Genomic DNA, 11,769 nt, shown 5'->3' with positions numbered 1-11,769 from the left:
AGTAGATCTGTGATGTGGTTGAGCGTGAATTGTGGTGAGCCTCTGATTGGGGGAAAAAAAGACCATGTTCAAAAAATCCTAAAAAGAGAATTAAAGTTTCACATAACAAGGCATGAGGTGTGCTGGCAGCTGTGGGATGCAGTGGTGGCCTGGCACGTTGAGGTGGGCTTTCAGCTGTGTGGTGTGACGCAGTGGTGTTCATCAGGCACAAGTTCATCAGTGAAAAGACCACTGGCATTTTTCCTTCCCCCTACATTCTCAGAGCAGAATCGAATTTAATATTAGCATAATTTATTACAGTGCTAAGTTTAATATTTTTTATTTACTAATAGTTTATGCTAACACCTAACTTTTTTAACGTGAGAAGTACTACTGTAAGTACCTACTGTACTGTACTTAAGTACTACCATAAGAAGTACTGCTGTATGCAACAAAAAAAAGGAGTGGTGAAACAGCCCTACTCATACAGTATCAGTATCAACAGACATTGTATCAGTATCAGTTCTTGCTTTGTGCTGGGTTTAGCAGTTTTCCAAACATAGTCTTTCAGCTAATGCCATACCATCCTTATTGGATTTAAATCTGGAGATTCGGCTGGAGTTTTCACCCAGTTCACTCGTTCTGCTATAAGCCTCGCCCTTGCTGCTGTGTGTTTCGGATCGTTTTCTTGAAAGAGACTGTGCCTTGATCCAATGTGCTCCCTGATATATGGGCCGGCATGCTGTGTGACCCCGACTTCCTCGAAGAATTCCCGATCCATAATTCCTTCGAAATAAAATTGTTTTTCAAGCAATGTAATGCAAGGTGCTTTCTAACGTTGGGCAATGTGTTTTTTCTCGAAATTTTGTTTCGAGAGACTAGATAAGTAATTCAAGTGTTTATGATATGTCACTGTTGTGAATGTCTGTGGAGTGTATCTTATTAGCCTGTCCTGACTGGTGGAGCTCATCCAGCTGTGTCTGGATATCTTGGTCAAATATTCGGGTAGTATGTTTTGTCTGTTTAGGGTTCTGTAGCATTCCACACGGCTGGGCAGCTTGTTCCCCCCTCCCACCCCTCTCTGTGTACAATAGAGCCTCCTGTCCTGGCTGGTAGAGCTCATCCAGCTGTGTCTGGCTAATATTAAAGCCAGTACTTTAATATTGTTTTCTGTATGTTTATCAATAGTGGGTACTGCCCTAATTCGGTCCTGCACCCGTTGTTAGGTGTTTTTTAGGTGTTGTTAGGGCTTCTACCAAATATGAACACATGGCTTTAAAATGTATACAATTGTAATATTTCCTTTTTTCCCATTGAAAGAATAACATATGTGGTGTGAGAAAGAGGTCCTCATTTAATTGCATGAAACTCTGGCACTGGGGCAACAAACTGAACAAAGTTCAAGAGGGTATACGCTTTCTGTAGACACTTTATTTCCTCTTTTTCCATACTCTAAGAAATGATTTGGGAAACCTGTGGGACACTGGAGGTCATTATACATGAGCCTCTTTCTGCACCTTTTAAGCTATTGAAACCTAGTTGCCTTGTTACAAGGTCTAATATTACAGTAGGTGTGGTTTCCGTCTCCTAATTTCTGAGAATGATCAAATTGGGGAATAAGTTGTAGGGAATACCACTCTTGCACTTCTAAGAAAAGACTATCTCAAATGAAACTCGCTATAGAAAGACATCTTGTTGAAAAATTCTTTATTTTTTGTCATTTCTAAAGAAAAAACATTCATCAAGTCCTTCACAAATGTTTTGTTTGTGACTTTCTCTGTTCTTCCCTTTCACACTCAACTGAACTATGTGTTATGTCTTGTAAACGTAATCAAACATTTCACTTAGGTGTGTGGGTTAACACAAACCCATATTGTATGAAACATTCAGTTTTTCATTCACGTTTTTTCTAACAATTGCATCCATGCTAGGACTACAGTAAACAACACTTTTTACTAAAGTAAATGAAATTGTTCATTAAACAAGACACATTGTTTTAAATGTATGCAATACGACGACACTAAAAACAACACTGAAACTTTTCATTGAAATACTGGACGAGATTGTGCATATTCAATGGATTTCTCCTGGTGCTTTTTTCATCAGTCTTTTCATATTCTTGTTCTCTACTCAGGTGTCTCCTGTTCCTTTGGTGATGTCTGCTGTACACACATGGTATCATACACTTGAGCAAAGTGTGATACCACCGTTTGTTCTTCTCCTAAAATAAAGATGAACATTGACAAAAGTCAGAAGCACTCTTTTCTTTGACAGACGAACAAAACAATGCAAGAATAACCATACTCTCTGTTCCTTACTCATTTCTACCTACCTGTTTGACCACTTTGTCTGCTTCAGTCAGGACAGGGTGCTGGGGCTGACTCTGAGCAATCTGAGAAGAGCTCTCTGTGATCTTCTCCCCTACAGTGGCTACATTGTACTCTGTTTGAAATCCAGGTATCGCCTCTGGTAAGTTCCCCGGTCCTTTTTGGGACTTGAAAGGGTAGAATCATTTTGTGACTACATTTCATTGTCATGCACTGATATGTTCTGGTTTGTGTTCGATTACTGCAGGCGTTCAAGTACTTTCTTTTTGTTCTAGACTGGCAGTGTTTGAGATGGTAGGAACTTGTCATATTCTCAACTTATTTTCTCTATGAGACTCTGAATGCTCTGTAAACATACTATTTTAGCAATTCTTAGAAATCTGAAAGCAGTGTTACCTGTATCATTTTTTGTCTTGGTAGTAGTATTGCAGCTCCAACATCAGCACTTAAATAATGGTTTGTGATGTTACTTGTCCTTGGAGTTAGTATACTCCTGAGAAGTCAAGAGAAATCTTACGTAAGCATTAATTATGTTTCACTTTTGAAAGCAAAGTACGTGTCAAGTACTTTGAAGGCATTTGTTGATACTTTTAAGCACTTTCGTTGATTATTATTATCCTTCAATTAGTTATTCCAAGTCCCACATTCTCTGCATGATCTCACTCCATATTCAGAATGTGGGAATACAGTTGTTTAAAGGAAATGCCACTGAATAGATAGTAGCTGCACTCTACAAAGATGAATTTGCTAATTAATCAGTCAGGGACACAGCTTATACTTCAGTAGTCTTAGATCATGTAATGATGATTTTTGTACTTTATAACTAGCAAAATCCCCATATCCTGTTCATTGCCCCATTTCCGGTCATGTGGATTGACTTATGCCTGAAGTGGTTAATTCTCACCTTGACATCTCGTAGAACAACTGAATCTCTACCAAGGGTGAATGTGTCCTTCCTCTTAATGTCTAAAAGAAAAGGTTAAAATTCATTGAAACAAAATGCAACAACCCAAAATGTTTGGGAGGTCGTTTCCACAGTTATTTCATAAGACAGTGCTTGGAGTGAAACTACATGACCATGGTGAAGAAGTAAAAACACTTTACCTTGTTCCTCCTGACTGATGTCCTTATGCATGTTTTGCACAGTTGAGCATTTTGTGTCTTGTCGTCTGTGTAGGCAACAGCCCTCTTCCCTGGGATAGAACTAGATGATATTTAGACACGTTAATTTGACTTCTCCATTGCTCACATTGATGTGGATATGATTATAATGCTCTGTTTTGTGGGCTTCCCAAGAAAACAATAAATCCCTTACTACTTGTTCGAAATGCAGTAGCACAGATCCTAACAAATACAAGAAAGAGAATATCATTCTCGTTTTGAAAAAACTTCACTGGTCACCTGTATTATCTAGGATAAATTTGAAAGTTCTTTTACTTGTTTTTAAAGCTTTAAGCAACCTAGCAAGTCTGTACCTTACTGAATGTCTGTCTTCATATGTTCCTATACGTGACCTGAGATCTGCACATACTGGCCTACTGCAAATACCACATGTGAAATGCAGAAAGAGTGGAGAGGCTGCTTTTGTTTTTATGCTTCTAAATTATGAAACTCACTTCCACTTTTTATTAGGCAGTCAAGCTCGGTACATTGTTTTAAAAAACATTTGAAAATGTTGCTTTTAGTTAAAGTGGTTCTTTGTTCTTTCTATTTCTGTTTCTTTTTTTAGTTCTCTTTAATTGTTCTTATTTTATTACGACTTTCCTAATTTTTATTTCTTTAATTGACATGTATGTTGCTTTACTGTATTGCTTTATTTTCCTTTACAACTGAAAGTATATCTCTCAATTTTAATATTTTATTTTTACGCTTGGTTTTTAAAGCACCAAAGCACTATTTGTATGAAAGGTGCTCTATAGATAAAGTTTATTATTATTATTTTTAATATTATTATTATACATTATTATACATTTTTGGTTAGGACAAAGATTCTAGTAGAGGTGGCCTCTTTTACCCCGTTCCAAAAAATTGGAAAACTACCTTCAGGATACACTGACAATGACCATCTACTGTCTCCTCTAACTGTGTATTGTCATCATGCATATCTTGTGTATCATTTATTGTAGTTGGTTTTGTCATTGTGTAAAGAAGCCACCTTTCAAGGCACTATATAAAATAATGTTTGTTATTATTATTTACATTTTTCGTCGTAAAATCTGGCGAAGAGTCCTAAGAGAATATCAAAGAACACGTTGCTCTTACCTTTCCATTCCAAGAAATACCCTCAGCTCGGATTGCAGAGATTGACCTCTCTGTCTCAAATTCTGAGAAACATAGACTCGATTGAAAAATGACCATTTCCTAAGATTCACATAACATCACCAGTCAACATTTGCCACTTGACATCAATAGAAACCATAGAGTACATGACATTTCCAATCAGTTTTCTTTCAAGGTACAATACCAATCGCCTTGCCAGAAGAGTTATACTGCGGTAGATAAATATTACAAATGTCAGATGCACGCAGAGTTGTTTGGATTACTATGAAAAGATTGGCAAATATATTTATGTTCATTATATTTCTTGGAGTGACAGAGCTAAAGAGAAAAAATACTTACCTTTATCTCTGCAGACAGGATCGCAAGGGATTCCCTTATACTGGGTTCCTATATAACAAATAATACATTATTCAAAAAACATGATATTTCTCTGTCCATTGGCGGCATGATTGTTTATCATTACAGTTTTAGTTAGCTTTAATTTTGTAAACCCCAAGTAAACATAGTTTGTGCCTTTCTCTGGACTTTTTGGCATTTCAATTCAGTTGTTTGTAAGGTTATTTTACAGTTGCTAGGTTGATGAAGTTCCTGAACTGTGCAGTATTTCTTTTGGGTTTGGTGCGAATCATATTCTAGCGGTTGGGGGAAAAAAGCACAGGTGCCATCCCACCATTAAACCCTGAAACTTACCTTAGCCGATTCTTCAACTAAACCAGACATGTTAACTAAGTGTTACAGTATGTTTCAAAGTGTGTATTTTTGCAAACACAACTGAAGTTCTGTTGTCTCCTTGGAGACACCTGGAACTGGTGTGATGCTGGTTCTATGACATCATTCGTTCTAAATGTAAATGCAGGTATTGGCACAACATAGTAAATTGATGTAAAGTTATGGATCCATTTATGATTTTCACTCAGTTTGAAAGAGTTCCTGTCGTGTGGTTAAAGTTTGTGTTACGGAGGGTTAACTGGGGTTCTGGCTACTAGTTAGGCTTGGTCATTCAGTCATCTGGTTCATGAAATAGGAAGCTAAGAGATCTGTGTTTTAGTTTTACTGTTTGTTTTTGTTCCATAGAATAAGAAATGTTTCATTAATATTAGTAATAGAGTAGCTGTTTCTCTAAACAGTGTGTGTCAGTTTGCACTGCAGGTGTGCCAGGTAGAGACCATTTAAGAACCCAAAAATATGCTGTCATTTACTGCCGTGGCTAATTTCTGTTAAACTTGTCTCTCACTCACTTTGATGAGCAAAATGTCCATACATAAAGCATACATTTCTGATTGGTCAGAAGAAGCTTCTTAACATATAAGGTATAAAGAAAGTCAGAAAGTTAGGCACTTAGGTCAGCCTTAGGCAGTTAACCAAGACCATAATCCGATAAGAAGCTATTCCCTTTCATGTTGCTAAATCACATGTAGGATACATGAGTTACACCTCCACTTAAGAGACCTTAAAGAGACCTTGGCCAGCCAGGAGTGTAGAAAACCGTAAAACAGTTCTTGAGGACCTAATTGTTAACTCTTAACAGGCAAAGGTTCCTTCAGTCCTATGAGAAATATTTTAGAATTGAACTAAAGTGTGTTTCTGATACAGGAGCATATGTCTGTCAGGGCCTGTTGGAGAGGCCCTGCATGAGAACCCCTGGCTGCAGTTCCACATCCCCCTGAAAGTAAATAGAGCCATAAGCACGGAGCTAAGGACACTGCTCCAGGACATGCTGGCTGTCGATCCTGACCAGCGACCAGAAGCCATCCAGCAGAAGAAGCAAGTCAGGCAAGCCATGGCAAGAGAGAAAACATCTTTGTAGTGACTGATAGCAAGATGTCCGTGACCAAGGGCAATTCGTCTGAGTAAAGTCTGATTTCATTTTTATGTCCCGAAAGGCCACTGCCTTTGTGCTGTAGATTTCTGATTTAGACGGGCATTTCTATGGACAACTTTGACTTTTCTGTGGGTCCAATGAAAATAAGTTTTTTAACTTATTCTTTGTTACAGTTTTCGAAAGTTTAAAGACATTCATTGAGTTGACGATAAAGGAAAAGTTTCATCTTTCACCTCTTGGAAGGTAGGCCGGTCAGAGGTACAATATATGTCTTCATGTCTCCATCCTCCATGTTTGTAACTACAGGTTTCACAGTGTTAAGCTAAGACACAAAAACACCTACAAATGGCAGTTCCAAATGTATCAAATGTATAAACATGGGCTGAAAAAGTGTGTACAGTATATACTCTGTGTAGGTCTGATAAAAGTATTCGAGTCAAAGTGTCATATGGATACAAATTCTCATGATTTTGTATTGTGTGTTTTTTCTCTGTTCTGCTTTATTGAAAGAAATCAGATGCTCTTCCTGAAACTTACCTTAGCTGATTCTTCAGCTAAACCAGACAGACTTCTGAAATTCTCAAATATTATCAAATCTTGTTGGTGCAGAGGTGGTGGAGCCCATTACCAACAGACTCACAGCTGAAATTGCTGTGAAAAGGGCTTCTACCAAATATTAAGATGTGGGTGAAAATGTATACAATTGTAATATTTCCTTTTTTCCCATTGAAAGTATAACATATGTGGTGTGAGAAAGAGGTCCTCATTTAATTGCATGAAACTCTGGCACTGGCGCAACAAACTGAACAAAGTTCAAGGGGGTATACGCTTTCTGTTGTAGCGGCGAGGCTTAATAATAAGGCAGAATTAAGTGTTTCTGAGCTTTCCCAAATTAGGCCTCATTTCTCTGTTCATCTCTGTGGTGCAGCCACAGAGAAACCATTCATGCAAGGTGATTTAAGGTCCAAGGACAGCTCCCAAAGGGGGATGCACTTAGCTAAGCCTGGCTATCATGATCAATGGTCACCCATTGGCGCCTATCTGTCTAGGGAGTGCGAGTTGGACATCTGGATTGCATTCCTAAGTGTCAGGACTAAGTGACTCATATCTCACCTTGATCAACCAATCAGGGACTGGTAGGGCCGAGTAACCCACGTGAGACTCTGATGCCCATGGAACTTTCAGCCAATCAATGAGCTGAAGTTCCTCCAGGTAAAAACAGGCAACACAGAGAGCCTGGGAGATTCAGATTCAGATTCAGATTCAGATTCAACAAGATTCTGTGAGAATTCCAGGGCAGGACGGCCCAGGAGCAGAAGGCTCCCAAGGGCAGGACATTCTCGCAGCGCGCCTCCTGACCATCCTGAGACTCAGCCCGGACAACCACGGAACGGCCAGTGTGTCCGAGTGCCAGAACTTTCCTTTGTTCTAAGAGTCTAGAGTGGAGGTTGCCAGAGAGTAACCAGCAGCAGGCCTCGTGAACAGGTCGGAACTGTGGACAGCTGAATTACTATTCAGAACTAGCTCTTCATCGGGAACGAACCGGTCCTCTTCCTGACTTGCTGGGACCCACAGTCATCTTTTCTCCTGTGCACAAACTTTGCTAGTTAAAGCCAACAGTGAGCATCAGCAGCGCACCGTCGCAAGCCGCACAGCACAGCCTGGCACCGAGCCAGAGAGCGCGGATTGGACAGCAACGGCCTGCAACTGTTTCTTTGTGCCCGCAGGAGATCTGAATCCCCAAAGATTGGATGAGTATTCAACTTCAATGCATTACAGCTCGAGAATTCAATTGTTATCCCAACCAGTTGATATCAATTTAATTCCTAAGAGTTATGTACTTATTTGAGTATCTAATGTAGAAGTTGTAACCAAGTTCACTTTACGAAACGGTCTTAATGAATGATATACTGAACGTATGTCCTCTTGATATGTGTAACACTTCTTAACTGACTGAATAGATACCTTTTGTATTCTGATAACCCTCTCGATAAGATCTGTTAGGTTTAAGGCATATTCTATGTATTAATAAATGGATCCTCGTGTATTAGTACTTGTGTGTGGGCGTTGTTTGAGTTATGTCGCATGGTTGGATTCTAAAGCCATCAAAAGAATCAACTTTGTGATTTACTGCTACAATTAATAATTGTCTCAGTAAATGCCCAAACCCTACAGAACTGGTGCCTTCAGAGAGCCACTATGATTACATATTTGGCGTCCCTGAACCGGTTTTCCCTACATTATTTGGCGTCCCTGGGCCGGCTTAATCTACATTATTTGGCGTCCCTGGGTCAGTTTAATCTACATATGTTATACTTTCAAAGGGAAAAAAGGAAATATTACAATTGTATACATTTTCACCCACATGTTAATATTTGGTAGAAGCCCTTTTCACAGCAATTTCAGCTGTGAGTCTGTTGGTAATGGGCTCCACCACCTCTGCACCAACAAGATTTGATAATATTTGAGAATTTCAGAAGTCTGTCTGGTTTAGCTGAAGAATCAGCTAAGGTAAGTTTCAGGAAGAGCATCTGATTTCTTTCAATAAAGCAGAACAGAGAAAAAACACACAATACAAAATCATGAGAATTTGTATCCATATGACACTTTGACTCGAATACTTTTATCAGACCTACACAGAGTATATACTGTACACACTTTTTCAGCCCAGGTTTATACATTTGGAACTGCCATTTGTAGGTGTTTTTGTGTCTTAGCTCAACACTGTGAAACCTGTAGTTACAAACATGGAGGATGAAGACATGAAGACATATATTGTACCTCTGACCGGCCTACCTTCCAAGAGGTGAAAGATGAAACTTTTCCTTTATCGTCAACTCAGTGAATGTCTTTAAACTTTCGAAAACTGTAACAAAGAATAAGTTAAAAAACTTATTTTCATTGGACCCACAGAAAAGTCAAAGTTGTCCATAGAAATGCCCGTCTAAATCAGAAATCTACAGCACAAAGGCAGTGGCCTTTCGGGACATAAAAATGAAATCAGACTTTACTCAGACGAATTGCCCTTGGTCACGGACATCTTGCTATCAGTCACTACAAAGATGTTTTCTCTCGTGCCATGGCTTGCCTGACTTGCTTCTTCTGCTGGATGGCTTCTGGTCGCTGGTCAGGATCGACAGCCAGCATGTCCTGGAGCAGTGTCCTTAGCTCAGTGCTTATGGCTCTATTTACTTTCAGGGGGATGTGGAACTGCAGCCAGGGGTTCTCATCCAGGGCCTCTCCAACAGGCCCTGACAGACATATGCTCCTGTATCGGAAACACACTTTAGTTCAATTCTAAAATATTTCTCATAGGACTGAAGGAACCTTTGCCTGTTAAGAGTTAACAATTAGGTCCTCAAGAACTGTTTTACGGTTTTCTACACTCCTGGCTGGCCAAGGTCTCTTTAAGGTCTCTTAAGTGGAGGTGTAACTCATGTATCCTACATGTGATTTAGCAACATGAAAGGGAATAGCTTCTTATCGGATTATGGTCTTGGTTAACTGCCTAAGGCTGACCTAAGTGCCTAACTTTCTGACTTTCTTTATACCTTATATGTTAAGAAGCTTCTTGTGACCAATCAGAAATGTATGCTTTATGTATGAACATTTTGCTCATCAAAGTGAGTGAGAGACAAGGTTAACAGAAATTAGCCACGGCAGTAAATGACAGCATATTTTTGGGTTCTTAAATGGTCTCTACCTGGCACACCTGCAGTGCAAACTGACACACACTGTTTAGAGAAACAGCTACTCTATTACTAATATTAATGAAACATTTCTTATTCTATGGAACAAAAACAAACAGTAAAACTAAAACACAGATCTCTTAGCTTCCTATTTCATGAACCAGATGACTGAATGACCAAGCCTAACTAGTAGCCAGAACCCCAGTTAACCCTCCGTAACACAAAGTTTAACCACACGACAGGAACTCTTTCAAACTGAGTGAAAATCATAAATGGATCCATAACTTTACATCAATTTACTATGTTGTGCCAATACCTGCATTTACATTTAGAACGAATGATGTCATAGAACCAGCATCACACCAGTTCCAGGTGTCTCCAAGGAGACAACAGAACTTCAGTTGTGTTTGCTAAAATACACACTTTGAAACATACTGTAACACTTAGTTAACATGTCTGGTTTAGTTGAAGAATCGGCTAAGGTAAGTTTCAGGGTTTAATGGTGGGATGGCACCTGTGCTTTTTTCCCCCAACCGCTAGAATATGATTCGCACCAAACCCAAAAGAAATACTGCACAGTTCAGGAACTTCATCAACCTAGCAACTGTAAAATAAGCTTACAAACAACTGAATTGAAATGCCAAAAAGTTCAGAGAAAGGCACAAACTATGTTTACTTGGGGTTTACAAAATTAAAGCTAACTAAAACTGTAATGATAAACAATCATGCTGCCAATGGACAGAGAAATATCATGTTTTTTGAATAATGTATTATTTGTTACATAGGAACCCAGTATAAGGGAATCCCTTGCGATCCTGTCTGCAGAGATAAAGGTAAGTATTGTTTTCTCTTTAGCTCTGTCACTCCAAGAAATATAATGAACATAAATATATTTGACAATCTTTTCATAGTAATCCAAACAACTCTGCGTGTATCTGACATTTGTAATATTTATCTACCGCAGTATAACTCTTCTGGCAAGGCGATTGGTATTGTACCTTGAAAGAAAACTGATTGGAAATGTCATGTACTCTATGGTTTCTATTGATGTCAAGTGGCAAATGTTGACTGGTGATGTTATGTGAATCTTAGGAAATGGTCATTTTTCAATCGAGTCTATGTTTCTCAGAATTTGAGACAGAGAGGTCAATCTCTGCAATCCGAGCTGAGGGCATTTCTTGGAATGGAAAGGTAAGAGCAACGTGTTCTTTGTTATTCTCTTAAGACTCTTCGCCAGATTTTACGATGAAAAATGTAAATAATAATAACAAACATTATTTTATATAGTGCCTTGAAAGGTGGCTTCTTTACAGAATGACAAAACCAACTACAATAAATAATACACAAGATATGCATGATGACAATACACAGTTAGAGGAGACAGTAACAAAGTATAATAATAATATTAAAAATAATAATGATAAACTTTATCTATAGAGCACCTTTCATACAAATAGTGCTTTGGTGCTTTAAAAACCAAGCGTAAAAATAAAATATTAAAATTGAGAGATATACTTTCAGTTGTAAAGGAAAATACAGCAATACAGTAAAGCAACATACATGTCAATTAAATAAATAAAAATTAGGAAAGTCGTAATAAAATAAGAACAATTAAAGAGAACTAAAAAAAGAAACAGAAATAGAAAGAACAAAGAACCACTTTAACTAAAAG

General features: G+C 38.4%; 1 protein-coding gene across 1 annotated transcript; it reads right to left on the bottom strand.

The window, feature by feature from the left end:
- Positions 1 to 1,596: 1,596 nt before the first annotated feature.
- LOC138226252 (uncharacterized) lies at positions 1,597 to 5,331 on the bottom strand. Its single transcript, XM_069186259.1, has 8 exons — positions 5,277 to 5,331; positions 4,926 to 4,973; positions 4,569 to 4,630; positions 3,411 to 3,510; positions 3,211 to 3,272; positions 2,703 to 2,799; positions 2,312 to 2,473; positions 1,597 to 2,200 (listed from the first exon to the last, which is right to left on the bottom strand). The coding sequence occupies exons 1-8, from the start codon at positions 5,304 to 5,306 to the stop codon at positions 2,000 to 2,002; spliced, it is 762 nt and encodes a 253-aa protein (XP_069042360.1). The 5' UTR covers positions 5,307 to 5,331; the 3' UTR covers positions 1,597 to 1,999.
- Between the last annotated feature and the right edge of the window lie 6,438 nt (positions 5,332 to 11,769).

Source organism: Lepisosteus oculatus, unplaced genomic scaffold, assembly GCF_040954835.1.
Source record: "Lepisosteus oculatus isolate fLepOcu1 unplaced genomic scaffold, fLepOcu1.hap2 HAP2_SCAFFOLD_116, whole genome shotgun sequence".
Lineage (NCBI taxonomy): Eukaryota > Metazoa > Chordata > Actinopteri > Semionotiformes > Lepisosteidae > Lepisosteus > Lepisosteus oculatus.
Note: the sequence above shows the minus strand (reverse complement) of the source record. Positions and strands in the feature narration are given on the sequence as shown.